The sequence below is a fragment of the Cataglyphis hispanica genome, chromosome 16, assembly GCF_021464435.1.
Source record: "Cataglyphis hispanica isolate Lineage 1 chromosome 16, ULB_Chis1_1.0, whole genome shotgun sequence".
Taxonomy (NCBI): Eukaryota; Metazoa; Arthropoda; class Insecta; order Hymenoptera; family Formicidae; genus Cataglyphis; species Cataglyphis hispanica.
In genome coordinates this window covers 2,478,439-2,499,959 of record NC_065969.1, presented here as the reverse complement: position 1 = coordinate 2,499,959, position 21,521 = coordinate 2,478,439, and the positions used below count along the sequence as shown (strand labels likewise).

At 35.3% G+C, this 21,521-nt stretch overlaps 1 protein-coding gene and 1 long non-coding RNA gene across 10 annotated transcripts in view; both read right to left on the bottom strand.

Moving 5' to 3' along the window:
- Window positions 1-21,521, bottom strand: part of LOC126855406 (uncharacterized) — a 151,314-nt gene that overhangs the window by 13,963 nt on the left and 115,830 nt on the right. The gene's annotated exons all lie outside the window — the stretch shown is intronic.
- The window catches only part of LOC126855386 (protein gustavus), a 143,122-nt gene that overhangs the window by 13,963 nt on the left and 107,638 nt on the right, over window positions 1-21,521 (bottom strand). For all 9 annotated transcript variants that reach the window (XM_050602995.1, XM_050602996.1, XM_050602997.1 and 6 more), the window contains one exon: window positions 1,709-2,136. In XM_050602995.1, coding sequence (XP_050458952.1) covers window positions 1,709-2,136 — 428 coding nt within the window. The remainder of the gene's footprint in view (window positions 1-1,708; window positions 2,137-21,521) is intronic.

The following is a 21,521-nucleotide window of genomic DNA, read 5'->3' as shown; positions in this document are numbered from 1 at the left end:
ACGCCGGTCGCGTCTAGTGTGGCGAATGAGTTCCGATGAAGGCGATACGTTCGGAATATAAATCGGATCTTGGAAAGAAAAACGATGAGAAAGCAAAGTTATTTAATCGATCGCCCGGCATTTCCCCTGCGTGTTTTTTCCAATTTTCTTTATATAAAAAAAAAAAAATAAATAAAAATATTTGTTTTATATATACAATTAATTATTATGTTTCATTATCTATAAAAATAATTGTTTTATCACGTCACGAGATGTTAATAATTAAATCATCTCGTGCAAGTTATTTTAAACAAACAGAACGTAAATTTTCTTATCTCAAGTTATCTCTCCCATAGCTAACACAGTTATCTTGCGCCAGTTATATTAAATATTTTCCATTATCTTGACAGAAACGTAAATATAAGATTGTGAAGTTAGATGGCACAAAATTTTGAAAAGCACGCGAAAAGAGGAGAAAGCCTCGTTCGTCTTGAGGGAGCAAGGTATCCCGCCTGAAGGACCTGTTCCAAGCTCTACCTGAGGCAGGTAAAATGAGGCGCGGTCAAGGACCTTGACCCTCGATGAACGTTCACGAGGTGAGTTAATCCGGAGAACCTTCTAGCTTCGCACACACACGTAAGCATACACATGAGTTTCAATTCGTTTATATACAAGTGGAATTTACACGCAGTGTGGCACATAATCATTTAATGTCAAAGAAAAAATGCGTATGCAATCCAATATATTAGAGGAGCGGTACCTTATATACGTATATCGTTTATAAACTAATTATACCATAGATATAAGATATGTAACTGCTTGTAAGAGAGTCAGACTTAATAATGTAATAAAAAAGATAGTGACATTTAATAAGTTAATTAGTAAAAAGTTGAGAGACTAGTGTCTAGGCTCTAATTTGACAGTTCTTAGACAAAACTTTCGTTTCTCTTTAAAGTAAATGAGAAAGATATTTTTCTTATTTTTATCGCCTTTTTTGAGCTTCATATTAAAATTGTAGGCTATAATAATATAATTTATAAATATAATAATATACTTCATATTGTTTTTAATATTTATTATAATTCTGGATTGGTGCATAAAACCGGCTCTAATCAAGTGAACAAATATCAGTGGAAAAGTATAATTTAATTAATAATTTTATAACAAATAAATTCATAAAAAAATTTATATAAAATTATTTAAAAAGATAAAAATATTAATTAACACGTTTTTTCATGCTCGTTTAATATAAAAATTGTCAAGGTAGCCTAGATACTATTCTGATTTTAATAAAAAATTGTCATGAGATAAAAAAACAAACTTTGTGCGTATTTACAGACTAGATATGATGTAAATTTTTAATATTTTTGAAAAATTTTTTTGTTGAGAAATAATTTATTCTCTCTTTTAGATTTTATCTTACTTTTATGTTTTCTTTCCTCAAGATTTAAGCAAAATTTTTTCTTATTATAAATTAATAAGAATCTTATTAATATTAAAACAAAAATTTTACAATTTAATATTAAAATAAAAATTTTCTCGTTTATTTTCCATAAACAATAATTTAAAAAATTAACCAACTAGCAATTCATATATAAAACAAAAAAAAAGATCAATTCTACCATTTAACCAGTAAAAAAATTAATTCATTATCCTTCATCAGATGCTGAAATATGTGCAATCATCATATCCGACCTGCGTGTAGCTTGGAACTTTCGTAAAGTCTGACCTGAAATCTTTTGACCCATGTTCATGCCCCGGTGGTGGGAGCGGTGGTGTGGGTGATGCCGGTGGTGATGGGGATGGTGACGGTGTTCCGTGCACTGCTTGCTGGCGGGCAGTTTGTGCCTATGGTGTCTGTTGCCGCAGGTGGTGGTGGTGGTGGTAGTCGTGGTAGTCGTGGTCGTGAGGTGATGATGATGGTGATGGTGGTGATGGTGATGGCCGGTAGTCGGTGGTGCAGCAGGCACCACACTACCGTCTATTCCTCCCCCGCCGCCTCCTCCTCCTCCTCCGACGCCGGCGCCCCTACCGGGGCTACCACCGCCCCCGCCGCCGCCGCCGCGGCCTCCTGCAGTACCTGAGCCGCCTCCGGTACCGCCAGTCGCTCCGTTTCCGCGGCTACCACCCCCGCTCACGCAACGATTCGCTTTGTACCTGCAATGCGAGAACAGAACGAGGGCACGTTAATTCGTGTGCGTTCTCAGGGATGAGGGCAAGAGGGAGAGAGAGAGAGAGAGAGATAAAGGGAGATAGAGATTAATACGCGAGCCGGGATCGATACGCGAGGAAGGGGGAAAGAGATTCTGGGCCGGGGGTTGATTTTCACGGTTGGCGAACCCGCGAGAGCGTTATGTCAAATACTTATCTCGTCCGAGGATGCGTTATGTCATTTGGTGACCTGGGGTTCGAATTGAAATTTATAAAAATTGAAGGAAAAGAAATAACAATTATAATTTCCATTAATTTTATCCTGGGAGAATCTTTGTTAAATAAATCTGTAATAACGTGAAGTAAATTATCAGGGATAACTGCATTTATGATAAGTCCATTTATATACAATCAGATATACATGGGGATGATCGTTGAAGGCTGATTATTATTGACAGCTCTCTGTTGACAGAGCGAGATTATTATATAGTTTCAGATGAAAAGATTTTTCTTAAATATTATATTCAAGCCTGATTTCTCCCTTTCTTGTTTCATTCCGCTTTCGGATAAATCCTCTAGAGAAATTCTAGAAAATGAATTGAATTTTCGTACGGGAAATCACGTCGACGAGGGCATGTCTCGTCTGCGGATTCAGAAAAAAGCATGTCCGAGCAAATCTCGATTAATCACGTTTCCCTATTTGCGGAACTTTGACGGATTATCGATGTACATAGAACGCAAGGGTGCGACGGAATTTCGGAAATCGATTAATTTTTCGTAACGAATTAAGATTGTATATACAATGTAGCGTTTTCGTCACGGATTTCTCTTTTCTGCACGTCGCTTGCTCATTCCGAATTTTTTAAGACATACATTTTGTCGTCAAAAATAAACTGCGTATGCCTCATAAAGCGTATTGAGACTGACTATTCAAAGATCTATATTTCAGCAATGATATATAATTTAAAATATATTTTTCGTCTATTACAATATTCATTTTTAATGAAATAAAAAAATTGATAAATTCCAATTTAAATATTTAAATATTTAAAATCGATCATTAATCGAATTTTTATATTCGGATTAAATAAGTAAAAAAAAAAAAAAGATTTTTAAACAATATATGTGTTAGAAATATGTGTTAGAAAATATTAAAATAATAAATAATAATCTCTAATTGTAAGTATAAGTGAAGATTTTATAATGTAATAATATGAGTGAAATGTGTGTGTGTGTGTGTGTGTGTGCATGTCTCTCACTCTCTCTAATTAAACCGAGTCATTAATTCCATCTTTAATTCAATATCTCTTCCGTGTTTTTTTATGATATACTTTGCGTCATTAAAATTACGTGTTAACATTTAACCACACGTGAAGCGGATACGAGAAAAGTGAGTGAGCTTGCGTTAAGACTAGAATGACCGCATTTTATTCATGATAAGAAACTTGCCTTATCATGTTATGTCATGTTACAACGCGCGATTCATAATTCTTCATAAGATTTCTTAAACATAACGCTTTTCTCATTTCTTAAAACTCATATACAAAAATTAAGAACATTAAATTATTTGAAGATAAATATATATTAAAATTAAACATAAAAATTAAGAGAAAGTAATTATTTAAATTAAAGGCAATAAAAGATAAATTTTTCACGCAATGATCAAAAATAAGTTACATTGTGCCGCAATTTTATTTCATAAAATCATGCAATATATTGATGCAATATATTCTGTTTTGAGATTTTTTAATTTATTTTATCTTCTTTTATTATTTTTGCGTATTACGTCATTTTTATATAAGAAATTTGTAGCAATTTCTTTTTTAGATCGCTATCATTCAAGAATATTGCACGCGTGCCAATCTCTCTATGAAAATTAGCGCAAAACTCGGTATATTTATAATCAAAATCATTACTTCAGTCTGCGAACAAAATGTGATTAACGGGGAAGCGAAAGTTCACGAGCACACGTAGAGATCTGCAGATAAGAATGTGATAGCGACTTTCTTGGTAGAAATACGATGCACGACAAACAAGGTTAGTTGTGTACATGATGATTGATAATAATTTCTCACCTACTTGGAGAGAAAAAGAAAATCGCGTAAAACAAATGAAGATTACAGGCGGCATGAATCCAAATGCGATAATAAATGATTTTATGCCAAAAGATATGACAATAGATTTCAGAATTTTATAAATATGTTCCTTTTGCTTCAATTTTTAAAATTTATTTAATTATAATCTCATTTCTTTAATAAAATAAGAAATAATACATTTCTCGGAAAAAAAAAAAAAATTTTTTTTCTTTCATAAATAAAATCATTTTTCTTTTAAACTAAAATAGTATTGTAGAGTAATTTTTAAAATGTTGATGGTGATTTCAGAAGTTCCTGAACATATACAGGTCCAGTCTGTATATGAATTAAATTTCTAATTGATTGTACAATTAGATTGATTAAAAATAATCATACTTAATTATTTTGACATTTAGTATTGCATGTAATGTCAAATGAGGATAGGAATCTAGTCAAAGAAAGAGAAATGAAAGGAACTATCGAGATGATTTTTTTATTCAATCCAACGATCTTTCCTCAAGCCTGTGATGTAACATAACGTACGCTGACCGTAACTCGATAACTCGTCGTATCCATGCCGTTGTGCTGACTTCCGGTCGCGGACACCGGACATTGGCATCCTGAATCCGGCCGATTCGGTTTCATTCGCGATAATCAACGCCAGGAAAAAGGAACCTGCTGCGGAAATCCGTGAAAAATTTCGCTTGCGCCTCGGATAAAAAAAAAGCTGGGTCTCCCGCTTTTTTTAAACGATTTATAATTTGTAAAAAAATTCCAAACAGATGTTTACCATTTTACGCGTTGTATATTCTAATGTATGTGTCCTATATAATATTTGTGTCAATTTTGTATGTGTGTGTTAATCTTGCTTCCGTAATGAATTTTTTTACGTTACATGACACATATTGAAATTATAAATCGAATTCTATCGTGAATGAAAAATCGTTTGAAGTTGATTTTAGACAACCTGTGATTCAAAGCTCAAAATTCAAAACAGACATCTATAATTTTATGCGCGTGTAATTTGTACATGTGTGTCCTATTTCTTCAATTTTCTGGGTTTCGTGTGTATTATGCAATGCATAAACTTGTAAATAGAACTTTATAAATATTCTGTCCTGAATATATCGCCACAAACTATAAATCATTTATAAAAGTGGCTTTTAATCGCGCTTATATTATCGGCCAACAATCATAAAATCAAAACGGCTCCGATATATTCATCTAATGTGTTCCGATATTAATTACGATAACGCAGAAGAGAATAATAAAATCTCGCGATAAACCTCTCGAGATCGAATTTGCCCAAAAATTAAATTCAAATTCTAACATGATCAATATTATTTGTTATAATCGAAATCAGAATTAAATTCGATAAGTGACAACTCACCAAAACGCACGTGGAGTCTAACTGCAAGTTAACTGTTAAAACAAATTAAAAAAAATTCAGACAAAAGTGTGCTGAATTTTTGACAGTGTAGTCGATAGTATTTTGAGTACCCTGAGCCTACATTACTATTATTATTGCAAGTTAATTGTCTTTTGACAGCGTTTTGATAATATGAGCACATTAGGAGCGTAGTTAGCGATAATTATATCAATGACGTGAACGGCAATGTAGACGGCTCGAAGAAACTTTCTGTTGGTTAATCGTTGTTGTTTGTTAACAAGGTCGTTTAGTGGATAGCGCGATGTTTCGCCATAAATTCGTTGCGCCTCGTCGACACCTGTTTACTCAGAACTCTCGGTGTGAAGTAACTAAATATATTGGCATATCCAGCGCCGCGTTATTTTCATCATCTTCTCGGTATAATTCTCAGGAAATCTTTCTCCTTGCTTCTCTACGACTCAGCCACCGTTTGTGCTAATTTTTTTAATTAATTCTTTATTCAAATTTTCTGACTGCAAGATTCAAGAATTACAGAAATGTGAGATATGCGTATAAATTTAAAATATCAAATTTTTAAATTAATTATTAATTAATTTAAGAAAAAATATACACGGCACAAGCATTTCTCGACCTCAAGTTTTTCTTCAGAATTAAATTTCCTATAAAATCTCCAAGTCTGGCCGGAATTTTTATCTCGGGCTCACCCTGTATAACTAAAATATTGGACGATTTATGTAATTCGTGCGATTCTATATCGAAATGTGACAGATCGATCATGGTTCGCGACGGTGATCGAGAAAGGAAATTTTTTAAAATGTAAATACGAGAATCGTTAACGTGTCCAAGCGTAGCCTTATAAAAATTGACGCTCCAAATACCACCAAGGCCTCTCGAATGCCTTTCCAAATAATTGTGAAACATTCATAATTAATCATTGCTACGGCAAATGAATAAATCATTACGACCGTTGCCTGTAACAGGAAACGCGGTCGAGAAACCGCGAATTTAATTTCCCCGCCGCCGTGCGGAAAGTAAATGAGTAAGATGCCCTTTGAGCCATGCGTGGGGGGGGCCGTTTCGTGGCAAAATCGTCGTCACGGTGCTGACCGCTGTAGCAAAGCGTTTCATTTGCAGTCCATTAATGGCGTTTATCTCTGTTAACCGCGGCGGACAACAGCGGCGATATTGCCTTGAGTGAAACGAAGAGAAAGTACTGAAATTGTGGGAGGTGGAGACCCAGGAGAGGCAGGGCAGGGGGAGGGAGGGAGTCCACCTCATCGCTTGTGTGAATCGAGTCGATTAAAATATTCGGGACAATAAACAAAAGCAGTTTGTTGTGAAATTGCTTCGACAACACCGTCGATTACATTAGCATGAACAAAGACTGTATTATAATAATTAATATAATCGTTGTATATTATACTTTTTGCTTTATTCCTTCTGATTTTAATTGCCACTGATAAGATCTCGAGTTAAAATTTTTTTTTTAGAATATATATATATATATATATATATATATATGAATACGAACAATAAGAGTTTAGCTTTCGTCACAGATTGTGTAATAGATCTTATTTATTGCCAGAGAATAATCTTAAAATATTTGTTAGAAAAAGAGAGAAATTTTTCGTTTCTTTTTTTTTTCGAAAATAAATTGACTTAGTTTTTATTCACTGTCAAGAGTTAGAAATTTCCAACAATTTTTCCAAAGACTTCCGAAAGTATCTACGCAAAATTAATCCGTACAAAATTCAGATTTGACACTTCGAAAGGGCAAATTTAATTCCGCGCGGAAATTTCGTTTCGAGAGTAACTCCTACGAGCGATCTGTACCGAAGGACATTTGATTTCGAGACGAAATACGAGAATTCGCTTCGGGTTCGAACGCTATGGAGGCGCCCGACCGTCGGCGGTATTGATCCGCGGGGGTCACCTTTGCCCCACCTCGACACGGGACCAACCTCCCCAAATCCACCCCCGTCCTGCCCTTCAGAGCCCCTCGCCACGCGAGTCCTCACGACCGACAGGCGTTACCACGAACTCCTTCCTTCTGTAAAATAGACCATCGAAAATATTCCCGGCGAAAAATCCGAGTTACGTCAGGATTCTCTCTCTCTCTCTCTCTCTCTCATATTTCGTAATAAAAAAAATCCCTTAGAAGGGCGTTGGATTAAACCGAGTAGGACATAGACGTCTAACACAATGGTTTTTAATTTTTAATTGTTCCACGCTTTCACATATTTTTGTTAGCGACAAATTTACTTCGAATTGATCCAAGAGAATTCCAGGAAAAATATACAGGGTGAGCCCAAACATTCCGGCCAGACTGTGAGATTTTATAGGAAATCTAATACTGAACAAAAAGGATAAACATTAAAAAATGCTTCCTTAAAAAGTTAACGCCTAAAAATCTCTGAAAGGATAATTTAATTCTCTACAATTTTTGTTTCGGTACTGTTTGTTAAAAAACGATTCGTAAAAATGTATAAAATAACAGTGATTTCTGAGGTTTTTCGGCGCTAATCTTTAATTTCTCGACCCATGTTTTTAGGAAACTCTTTGTTCAGAATTAAATTTCCTATAAATTCTCAAAGTCTGATCGGAACATTTGGTTCCATCCTATACATGAAATTTGACATATGTCACACGCTCGAGAAACAATTATAGAGATCGCATGTCATAAATAATTTTTCATTTTTAAAAATCTGACAATACAATATTTTTTCGAAAAATCCCGGCAATATAATTTTTTTTTTTTTCCAAAACCATCCCACTCGCATAAGGAAAGATACATTTCTCAAAAGGTATATGCAGCTGCAACTGTTGCAAGCTCCCGCATGCTTGTGTGGTAAATAAATATTTGCCAGGAACGCGTGCACGATGGAGAGAAAGAGAGAGCGAGAGAGACAGAGCTATCGCGTTAATTGTTAATTTACAAATTCTCGCATGCTCGTTCCGCCGCGGTCACGTAAATATTTAGCGTGCATGTCGATGTTTCATGCAACGTTTAGCTTAACACTGCGCATCGTGAAATTCATATTTTCACGCGCCCAGCAGATGATTCGTAATGGTTCGCGAGCACGCTTACAGTGATTAATTTGTCGATTAATATTTATTTCACCAGATATACGTATTACTCGTTCATAAATATATTAACGCGCAATCTGTTTCCTATCGCTTTAATTCTCTTCCTTCTCGCGCTTGGAATTTATAGAAGTGTAATCTTACGTTTGTAAAAATGTTCAAACGCGTCATAAAATTATAACAATATTTATATTCGCAAAAGATGAATTACATATACATTATATAGGATGTCTATAATCTTGTAAAAAAATATCTCGAAAATTCCTCGGTTCTCCAGATATTTTTGTTCCAAATTTCAGAAAGAGAAAATATTTTAAAGTGTTCGATGGAATTTTTTAAATTAAGTTGTTTTAATTGTATGCGTTTGCTGATACTTTTTACATTCAGAGGAAAAATATAGAGCCACTTTTAAATAATAAATTTGCAAATTTACTGAAAATTATTAAATGGTTTTCGTAAAATAAACATTTTTCACTTGCATCATATTTTCATTTTTGATCATTACAAATTACAATAAAATACATATAATATTTTTTAAAAAATTCCCTGAGAGAGTCGCTCAATAAAATTCCATGAGAATTCCAGGTTTCCCATGTTTTTCGAGGGAATAGACACCCTGAACTAAATGAATAAATTATCTACACAGCGTCTATTTAGCGACTATCATCATTAGACTATCCCATTAATATTCTCTGCGAGCGATTATAACTTACGGCATTGCCATTTATTAATAAACATATCCGGAAGAGCGTCGGGTCACACCCGCGAGGAGAGTACACGGATTTAGAGCGATAATAATCATACGTGTGTATGTGTGTGTGTGTGTGTGTGTGTGTGTGTGTAACGTGGCTCGACGTAATTTTCCGTTGCGTGGCTCGAGACGTAATCTTCCGTGATTACGGTGTCGCGCTATCAAAGGGAGTATTTCGAGACAATTATCGACTACGCGCGACATACGTGGTCCGTAATATGGATTTTTAACCGAATCCTCCCTCGGGGCGATTCCTCTTTCTTTTTCCCGAAGTGATTGAGCGATCCCGTGTCGAAGAAGACTCGCGTCGAGGAAACGGCAGGATAGATCGACCAAACATCGTCGGTTGCCTCATCACGCACGGCACTGCCAAGAGCCATCATCGACAAACCAGTTGCCAACCGGTACTAATAAACTCTAACGATGTGGATGTCAATTGCGTTCAATGATACTGAAACGATGCGTAATGCGTCGCCGTTGCCTCGCCGGCAACGCCGTTAAAACAAGGATCATCGTGAGAGTTCGCGAATCCAATCCAAAAATTACACATGTGTATCGAGAGCAAAATCATGAGACAGAAAGCTTGTCATTCGGTGAAAAATGTTTTAAGAAATTATTCCAAAATTTTATAGAAATATATTAGGAGTCTCTCTCCAAAATATCAGATATTTTTATATGTTAATATATTTTTTAACCAATTCAAAATAAATTTTTCTTTAGTGAAATATCGAGGCATCAATAAAATTAATAATTTAATAATAAAAAGAAAATATTTTTAAGATATGATTTAATATATAATTTAATATATAATATAATTTCAGTTAGAATTTATTTTAATAGAATTTTGCTTTGAGAGGTTTAATTATAAAGATATATAATGCGAAAAATCGGAGAAGTGCAATAACAGATGCTTTCGATTTTCTTAAAATTTTCCTTAAAAAAAAAAAAAAAAAATCGATTCTAAATTAATTAAAAAATTTCTTAGCCGATAATTTTTTTTCATGACGTTCTATCTATTGTGTAATGTAATTATATCTTTCTATAAATTTTCCTTTTTTAAAGAGAGAAATCTTTCAAGATTAAATATCAGAGATTGATATCAGAATTTATCGTAGGAAATATTCATTTTTCTGCTCGACAAAAATTCCAAAGATAGACTATAGACCGGTTCCGTTTTCAACTTGGACGATTCGTTGGCGCAACCGGCAACTAATAACGGCCACTTTACACTTAGCAGTCGATTTTAGTGCAGCATAGCTGACGGACTTAGCCGGTCGTCCGCACCTGTTCGCCAGCTGCGACGATAAAGGTTTCGATAGAGGCGCGTTCTGTACAGCGCATGTACAGTTTCTCGGCAAAGTGGAGTCTTTTGTGTGCCCAGGCCTTCTTTTACTCCAAACGTGCTTTGGCTTCTTTTTCTTTTTTTTTTTTTTACTACAACTTTCGCCACACCCCGGCGTTCCGCAGACCCGGCGAGAAACAATGGCCCCGACACGGTTGTAAGTCGTATATATACGCGCGTACGTATTATAATCGGATCGGTTGCCGCTTTATTTCGGCGAGCGCCGAAAACGGGCCGCTGCGATCAACAATAATTTCTCGGTACGAGCCCGCCTGGGAATTGCGTCTTGATCATGTAATCGATCTATTGAAAGGCGACGGGAAAAGCGCCGGAGGTATCGCAAACGATTGTTCACGCTGCGAAATATTATTGCGCGCGTTGATTGCGTTTAGGCGTGTGTGCGATGTCGGTGAAAATCAATTAAATTATAAAGAATAACAAAATTTGAAAATTGTTTTATCCCAGCCTGCATAACTTATCCCATATGTCACCAATTATTAAATTTAAAAAAAAAACCTTTTTTTTTTAAATTGTATTTTAATTGAATTTTAGTTTCAGATAAAATGAGGCAAACAGAGAGAAGCCCGTACTCATACAAAGAGATATAATATAAAAAATATCACCAATCAATTTTGCGGAGAAAAAATATAATATAAAAAAGGACCAGAATATTATAAAAATTTTGTTCATATAAATTTGATAATATTTTTCTGAAATATTCTAGAACAACCTGAAATAATAAATCTTTCTATTTTCGGTCTTCATGTCTAAGACTCCCGATTCCCTCTACGCAAGTCCTTCAAAATCCGATGCAATAACGAATCATCGTCGACAATGATCGTTCTCTCTTTCGTCTCGACGAGCAGAGCCGTACGATTCGGTCGATTATTAGAGAGATCCAATCCCTGAATTCCAACATAATGGACGGCTCTCGGTTTGATCGAAGTCAAATATTGGGGCGGCCGTTATGGTGGCTCCTTTCGGCTCCGATTCTCCCAGCTCCGCGATCGGTGAGATCATCTCGGATTCGCTTGGCAACGCATTTAGGACCCGGGGTCGCTCGGGTCAAGCACGAGAATCTTGCATCTGCACCTCGCATCTTCTTTAACACTGCGATAGTAACGAGTTATTGCTGCGTGTGTCTTTCTCCGTGTGTTCTTCTCTTTAAAAATGTCTGCTTTTTTTTTTATTTATAGGAGGAAGGTAATATAATTAAGAATTTTTTATGACTCGAAAAAGATATTTATTATTCGAATTCTGCATTCTTTTTCTTGCGTTGTGAGCTCGAGATTGTGCTGCTTTAATTTTCGTCTTTGATAGTTTTTTTTTTTTTTTTAGTTTAAATGCAAATTTAAATTTATTCTTTCTTCCACTTTCTTTTTTCATATTCTTAAGAAATATTAAAAATATTATTAAAAATATTTCTGGAGTTGAAAAACTCCATAGCATCGATATTCTGCATCATTTATTATAATTAAGAAATATAAATAGTCTCTATATATAATATAAATATTAAAATACTTGTTATTTTAATATACGATTCCTGTTAATGTGTATCCATTTTATACGCGCGCCTTTTCAATGGTCCATGAGAGACATGCTCCGTTTTATTATCGCTTCCGCAGTTCCTCGAAGTCAATTATATGAGAGCATCTGTCTCCGTCTTGGGAGACGCTTTTTAAGGATGGGTTACCCGGGTCAGACGAGTCTCATTTACACGCTTGTCCTCGAGCGTCGCGCTCGCAGACAGAGATGACAGATGACAATTGTTGCAACACATTTATTTTATCGCGGCCATATCAGTCCATATCAGTGGTACAGCGCCATTTTACGTCACGCACGCACGCACGTATTTCGTCCATTCGCTATTTATTGATACGTGTTAAATTGAAGAGAATCTATGAAGAAATAAAAATTGAAGACTTAACAAAGCTTGCATATACATATACATATATTTTCAGATTTTATTCCCATACAGGTGCAGTTGTGAAAAAAAAGAAACAATGAAAAAGTAGCTGCTTCGGATGTAAGAAAAAATTCTCGCTCTCTCAGGTACGGACATATTTGTTACACGATCTATATAAATAGCATGAGCGGGACGGAAACCTAAGCTTTGTTGAGTCTAGTATAATGGCTCGCGGAGACGAGGGCGGGGGAGAGAGGGGAAGGGGACAGGAATTTAATAGCTTCGTTAAAATTACACATGCTGATTTATGTAAACAAGGACGCGCCGAGTCCCAGTCAAAACTTCACGGGGAAGGGGGGGAGAGTGAGATAACCGTGTGATTTAGAGATAATGCCTAGTCTCTCTCTATCTCTCTTTATCTCTCGTTACGAAGTAACGTACAAGGTGCGTGTACACCGTAGCATGCGCGGCGTTGATGGGTTCGCGTTGCAGATAAACGACAGGCGTTGTATGAAGATAAACGACACTCGCTAGAAGAAGATATTTCACGACGTCCGCATGTGCACGCGCCGTACTAACGTCTCGGGATTATAGTTGGTGAAGAAACGTTACGACTTTATTCTGCATAAAGAGAGAGAGAGAGAGAGAGAGAGAGAGAGAGAGAGAGAGATGCCAAGCAAGCACACTCCTTATAGCGGTCAGGCTCTCTCTCATGAGATCATTCACGCGCATAAGTGATCAATTTAATTCGCGGAAACAAAAGCGTTAATCATTCCAAACACAACTCAAACGTGAAATGGGCTTTCGTACCCCAATTTCAAGGTTTAATTTAATTTAATTTAATTTAATACAAATATTAAATTTTTTATTCTGCCTCATCTGTCTCTTTGACCTACTGACATTAAGAAAATTTAATTTTTTTTTTTTTTTGATAATATAATATAATAATATTTGATCATAAATCATAAAATATTGATTCTTAAATAATTGAATATTTAAATATATTTTTTAATTTTTTTTTTCACTTTTGTGACACTCAGATTTTGATATCTTCTTGAATTTTAAATTCATATATATTTAATATTTATGATTTTAATATGTATGATTTTGTAGGAACTCTCGACTTATTAGATATTTCTAGAAGATTCTCAAGATTCTTCAAAAAAATTCTAAAATGAAAAACACATTAGCATATTTCTTTTTCTCTCTTCCCCCTCTCTCCTGTCTTTCTCTCTGTCTCGAAAGAATGCGTTCGCTCGCTGCTGGCCGTTGTAAGGCAGGCAGACTCCCTGCGTTCTCCTGCTTTGTTCATCGTCAAGGTCTAGATCAGCGTTGTGCCGCGAGGAGCGCATTTCGATCCTTTCCTTCAACCACGCGATCGCCAACGACTCGACGACGCGACGCGACGCGACGATCGTTGGAGCTGAAGCCCGATGGCGAAATCGGGAACGGCGGCGGGGAAGATTTCCTCAAGGTCTCGTCGAAGGAAAAACGAAAGGCGAGAGCGGCCTCTCTCGCGCCTCCTCCTCCTCTCCTTCGCACACGTGCACTTTTTTTTTTCTCTCTCTCTCACGCGCACGCGCATCTCGGCTTTTTCGCCACGAGGGACTGGTTTCTCGGAGACGACGTCCTTGGAGGGCGCATGCTCCCCCACGAGCATAGGTCTAGTCGCGACGTGATTTTCGTGCTTTTTTGTCAAAGGGACAGAAAAATTCTAAAGCGAACGAACTAACCATGAGATTTTTGACATGGACAAAGTCTGACAAGAGGTAAGAAAGAAAGAAAGAGAGAAGTTCATTGTGAGGGTTTTGCAAAGAGACCAGATAAATCAACAAGAAGAGAATTAAAGACACACAGAGAAAGAGAGAGAGAGAGAGAGAGAGAGAGAGAGAGAGAGAGAGAGAGAGAGAGAGAGGAGATGGAGGAGAAAATGAAGAATTTTCATTGGCTCTGTTTTCCCTTTCCTATTCCAAAAATTCTGACTTGCACTATTCTAGTATTTTAGTTATTTTACTCTGAGTATCGCTTTGTTAATGGAAGGATACTGTTGCTTTTTAACACGTGCATAAAAATTCGAATGTGACGGAAGAGAAAATTGCGCGAGGGAAAGATCAGGTATGTATAAGTAAATTTATTCGTTTGTTTGTATTCTAAAAAAATAATTTGCATGAAATGTAAGAAAATATCAGTGAAATTACGAGAGGAAGATCTGTCAGCGAGAGAGCACGTATATTTCATTTGACGATATCTCTCAATATTTTAAAATATTGAGAGAAGAAATTTATCATTGCAGTCAAAAAAATCAGTGAATAATCGGACAATATTTTATTGTCCGATAAATAATTATATTTAAATTATAATTATAATTTATTAATATATATATATATATATATATATATATATATATATATATATTAATAAATTATAATTATATTGTAATTAAATAAATATAATTACAAATATAAATTTATATATTTTTTTGTCATCTGTATATATTAAAATATATTTCATTATATTTTTTATTTTTGTTAAAATATAAATTATCTTGATATGTAATAATTAGATAATGACAGAATAATTAATAATAATAGGCTGTATAATCACTGGATTCATAAATGTATAAACATTTATCGTTTAACGCGATCTCATTTATCGTAGTTAATTATTTTAATGCTTAATGTAAATTAAATAACACTTACGATGGGTTTATTCCAGACCTCACGCTAAAATGCATCGTGACATTAGCTCTAAGTTAAATTGCATAAGATAATTGTAACTTTTCCTTTGTATCAGCATTCAGCAACACTTTCAGCAATTTTTAACCGTCACCACCCACGCACACATACGCATGCACATGCATATATAACTATACACGCAAAATTATTTATAACAATTATTTATCGGACAATAAAATATTGTATTAAATATATATATATATATATATATATATATATATATATATATAAATTTAAATTCGTTACTCGAGAGAAAGTTTTTCGGAGAAAATAAGTTTGTCAAGAGAGGGAAATCCAGCCTCTCTATAGAGAGAAAAATCGTTATCATTTTCTTATCAAACGGCGAGAGCACGACGACAGTCGCAGCGGTGTATCTCAAACGCGTTATGCGTTTATCTCTCGGCTGGCGCCTTTCGCTTTATTACAGCGCAATGCGCATCGTGGAACGCTGACGTGGTTCAACGACCCGATTTCTGTGTGTGATCTTGCATGGCCTTGGAAGACAGGCCGGATGTTGCGAGACTGACAAAGAGGTTTGGCATCGCGACGAAAGATAGAGAGAAAGAGTGAGTGAGAGTGAGAGAGAGAGAGTAGAGTGAGTGAGAGTGTGTAGTGTGTGTGTGTGTGTGTGTGTGTGTGTGTGTGTGTGTGTGTGTGTGTGAGTGTGTGAGAGAGAGAGAGAGAGAGCCGACGAGCAGCCCATGAAAAGTTCGAGGCCTGCCATCGGCTTCGTGCAACACCTGAACGGGCCGGTTCCATCGTGCTTTCAATGGAATTTCGACGCGACTCTTCTCAATTTTTAGATTCGAGACTCGGTATCCCTTTCTCTTTTGTCATCTCTATATTTTGTAAAATATAATTGAAGTGTATAAATTTTTTTGGAGCTTGTATAGCAGTGAGATAATGACAAAATGATTTTAGTTAAATAATAATTAATAATTAATTAACAATTAATAATAATAATTAGTAATTAATAAGTTTTATTAATTAAAATTTTTTTTTATTGTACAAGACCGATCAGTGAACAAAGTGCAAATAAACATTTATCATTGCGCGAGCATTTTTATCATAATTAATATTTGAATATTTAATCTATAGTTTAATATAATTCTTATGATGGTTTATTTCAAACTTTATGGCCACGTGATATTTTTAAATATTAAATATATGTATATTTTTTGATCGAGACACGAGACACGTTAAGACTAGAAAATGAAATATCGTTCTTGTACAACGTGAGAAAAAAAAATGCCAAGTATATACATACTTCAGAAATACGTATGATATTCACAAAAATTATAAAGTCTTTATTTTGTACTTGATGCTATTATCGTCAAACCAACGTGAAATAATGAATCAATCATAAAAACAAAATTTAATTAAAGATATTAAATACGATTGCACGATATTAGAGATGAGCAACAATATATCATAAGGAAAAACATAGTATTATAAATTAAATTTGTCTTTTTAAAGGAATATATATTTTCGGAGATCGGCAAAGAAGCGAGAAAGAGAGAGAGAGAGAGAGAGAGAGAGAGAGAGAGAGGAGAAGAAGAATCACAATTATTGCAAGCGTTATTTACATATAAAAATGCATCATCCATTTACAAATAGTAAGAATATAAATTTTCACAGATTTTATCGCGAAGATTATAAATGATTTCCTTACTATCTATATAAATAATACTCTCTAACATCGATCATGATTAAAAGAAGATTCCCAGGAGGAACCAGGGCAGGGGTGCCGGGGGAGGGTGGGGAACAGATTTGACTGATTATAAATTTGCATCTGCGGAGCCCAAAGGAGCCCTCGCGAATCCTCGTCGCCCAAGAAGACGCGCTTTCCCTCCTTCCTTTCCGATCATCAAATATTTACCGGCCACGGGGTAGCCTAATTTCTTAGAGTACGAAGGGCTAAAGGTCCTACGCGCTTTAGGGTTTACGAACTTCGCGCGTGCACACATACGAGCGAGGAGAAGGTGAGCGGAGAGGCACGGGCAGACAATGAACAATCGTACATTGTTACGTGTTATAGCATTGTTACTCCACCGAGAGCTCGGAGTTCCCGTGTTCACATAATTAGGCTGTAAACGTTTCGAGACAATCACCATTGTTTTCCGTCTCTGAATCCCCTCCCTCCCTCCCTCCTCCCTCCCTCCCTCCTCCCTCCCTCCTCCCTCCCCCGCGAGATTAAGGTCCCCGTCCCCGTCGTCCATCCTTTGCCGATAAAGCGAGCACTTCTGGGGATACTCCGCGAAAGGAATAGATGGAGATGAGCGAGAAAAATACGGTGAAGTTTACGCTAAATTGTTTCTCGCCCCCCTCCCCTCCTCCCTCCCCTCATCCTCCGGAAAATAAGATCGCATAATATCTCGATTATTAATAATGAGAGTCGCTTTTTATCAGCGATAGATAAATTTGCTTTTTTCGTGAATTTATTTTTTAATTATGCCAATTAAAGAAAAGTGTAAATATATTTATTTGATAAATAAAAATGTTATTTAATGAATAAAAAAATATTGATTTAGTTTTTGATTAACGTAAGAAAGGAACACAATTTTTTTTAATGAGCTGACATTATATTATTTAAATTCTTGTCGAGTTTCGAATATTTTATCCTTGATTAATTCACTCGGTTACTGAGATGGATAGCATGATGGAGAGAGAGAGAGAGAGAGAGAGAGAGAGGCGAAACACTTTGAAATTCAGGTAAGCGAGAAAGGCCCGCGCACGCTTCGAGATGCTCGATGATAACGCAACGGGTAGGACAAAAGATCCTTGCCACAAGTTTCCGAACTTCGTCGCGGACTCTATCTCTTTCCAGGAGAGGGTGTGTCCCTCTTTGAAGATATATTTTTCGTCGTGATATCACTGATGCGTATCTTTCCTCGCCCTTTGAGACACTGATAAAGAACGACCGAAATGCATTCATTCTTCCCGAGAGCACCACGAAATACACATAAGCCCACGAGTCAGATTCCTACAAGGGTATGATATCTTTTATCTTTGTGTTAAGTTCTGACAGCGAGGTTGTACTTTATGTGTTTTACTGTGGATGATAAGCACGACTCATTATAGGCTAATCAAACGAGAGTGAAGAATTGGCGATGTTGTAGAATCTTTTTTTTTTTTTAACAATCTTTCCCCTATGTTTTGCTCTATCTTTGCCCTATCTTATAATTAGCCAATTAAAATATTTTTTAATATTATTTAAATATTTAAATATTTTTATTCCTTAAACGTGTGTAGAAAAAGAATATATATAGCTGATTAATTAAATTAAATTATTAAATTTAATTTATGATTTTTAAAATTATTAATTTTGATTTATGAATTTAAGATTATATATAAATGTGATAATTATATATCATAAAAGCATTATATTTTTCTTACATTTATTTACTAACACTATTAAATTAATTGATCAATTTTTATTTGATATGATTCATACAGCACAAGAATTGTATTAAAAATTGAAAAGCATATAAAAAAAATTCTCAAAATTGAGTTAAAAAGAAAGACTGACTCTAAACCAGGAGGTGCGATTATTTATGCTTTTATGATTTAAAGATTGAAAAAAAGTGATAATTATGTATCATGTAGATAGCATCAAATTTTTTTTTTTTTAATCTAGATTTCTTTCCAAATTGACGAAAAAACCCGTAGATAAGAGAAGTGGCTATTGTTTTCGCTTATTTACTCGCACAATTCTTGGGAAAGTTCTTGGTCAAACTTAAATTATTATCTGCATCGCGACTCGTGATTGACGAAGTGACGACGGATGTACGTAACGAGGAAGGCGTCGAGAAAGGAAAATCAATAAGGAAAATTGCAAAGGAGAGGACGAAGAGACGAATGGAAGAACGATTTCGTGCCGAAGTGAAAACACCTCGATTTTCCTCGCGCAATATAATACATCGAGCTGGGCATGCAGATTGTGCGGAACGGAGAATGAGGGGTGAGGTGGAAGGTGAGGGATACAAAAGATGATAATTTATATTGTTATTCCAGATGTGTTGGATAGACGCTACACATTCCTCAAGATGGCTGCTACGACAAAAAGAGAGAGAGAGAGAGAGAATAAAAAGAGAAAAAAAAAGATAAAATGGAGAGGATAGAGGAAAAGATAAGAAGGAGGAAGAAGGAAGGAACACGAAGGAAGAGAGAGAGAGAGAGAGAAAGAGAGAAACTAGCACTTGGTAGCCGTGACCTTGTCTGGTACACTCTACCGTGCGCCTTGGCTTGTACACACATCCTTGGCACCCCACTATGTGAGGTGTGTGAGGTGGGAGGATGGAAGGAAGAGAGAGAGAGAGAGAGCGAGAGAGAAAGGGAACGAGAGAAAGAAGCTCGAAGAGAACATACGCGCATACAAGTACGAGCGTATTCGTCGTTACCTAATTTAATGAGCAAACTGCCGAGAGAGCACGTGTCGGTGAATAACTTAAAGCTCGTTAGCATGTCCATCGGCGTGAAATCACGAATGCGCTTGCCCGCTCGCGAGCAGATCAGAGCAGAGCGGGGGCGGATATAATTGCGTCGGCGAGACCGACAAAGGGGAGAGGAGCGGATATATTTTGAGAAATTCGTGAACCGAGGCGAACAAAGTGAAGTAGCTACGACGAAGAAGCGTTCGCGAGAGATCAGAAAGAAGCGTGAAAAGAAATTGCGCGATCGGCAAAATCCGTGTCCCTAACTAACGTAATTAGATACTAAAAAAATATTAGAGTGTTGAAAATTTAGAATGATTAATTTCAATTTAGAATTTTTTTTTATCTTGAAGAGATTTATTATTTAATTATTTAAAATTCTTTTTTCACAATTTTAATCGCTCTCTTTTTATAGCGTATCTTTTTTCTAATAATTTAGAAATGTAAGAATTAGAAAAAAAAAAAATTTCTGACACTGTTCGATAAGACGATAGGTTTTAAACAACATTTTGTAATAGCAATTCTTATTATATAATATAAATGATGTGACAGACTGTCAAAAATAGATAGATCGATATTATTATTGGCAATCTAGTGTTATTTATTCGAAATCAGCCGGGCCGGAATTTCAATTTTCAAAGCCAATATCTTTTTCGTTCCTATAAATTAATTAAATAGAATCTTTTACGACAAATTTTACGATAGAACAATTTTAATGCTACTCCCTCTAAAATCCGGAATTAAATCGCTTCTGTATTATTGGTGAGAAAAACCTCGACCAGGCTTTGAATCTCTCTCTGTTTTTCGAACGGGCGCTTTGCCAATTCGACGACCGAGATTTTACAGATGATGTCGCTGGAGTACCTTTATCTTTTGCACAATAACGGGCGTTCCTATCTCTGTCTTTGACGGCGCGAGTCTTATATATTATTTACTTATATTATTTATTGTGCACTAGACATTGCGAACTCAATTTGTCTCACGAATTTTTTCTCTTATTATTATGATACGCAGCCTTTGTTCGACTAATTAGTGTAAAACCAAAGTTAATATTACATGTAAAATAGTTAAAAGCTTTTCCGAAGTTAAATACAACGTATAAATGATTAACAGATTTTATCGATCGATATAAAAATATATATATATATATATATTTGCTTTTAAGCAAATTTATTACAATGATAAACAATATAAATAAAACCATTAATAAAATGTGGAATAAAAATAAAATGTGAAATGTAAATAAAACAATTTATAAAATAGTGAAATAAAAAATAAAAAATTACATATACAGGATGGGCCTAATCATTCCAGTCAGATTTTGATTTTATAGGAAATTTAATTGCGAACAAAAAATTTTCAGGTAAAACACGGATCGAAAAATGCTTCCTTAAAGAATTAGCGCCTAAAAATTTATAAAAAACCGTTTCTCAGAGAAATTTTTGGGCGCTAACTTTTTAAAGAAACATTTTTCGATCCGTGTTTTGTCTGGAAATTTTTTGTTCGCAATTAAATTTCCTATAAAATCTCAAAGTCTGGCCGGAATGTTGGGCCCACCTTGTATACATACATACACATATGTGTATATATGTGTGTGTGTAATATTTTTAAAATAATTTTCAAAATAAAATCTCCCGAATATTTTACATTATTTATACAATAATGTAAAAAGAAA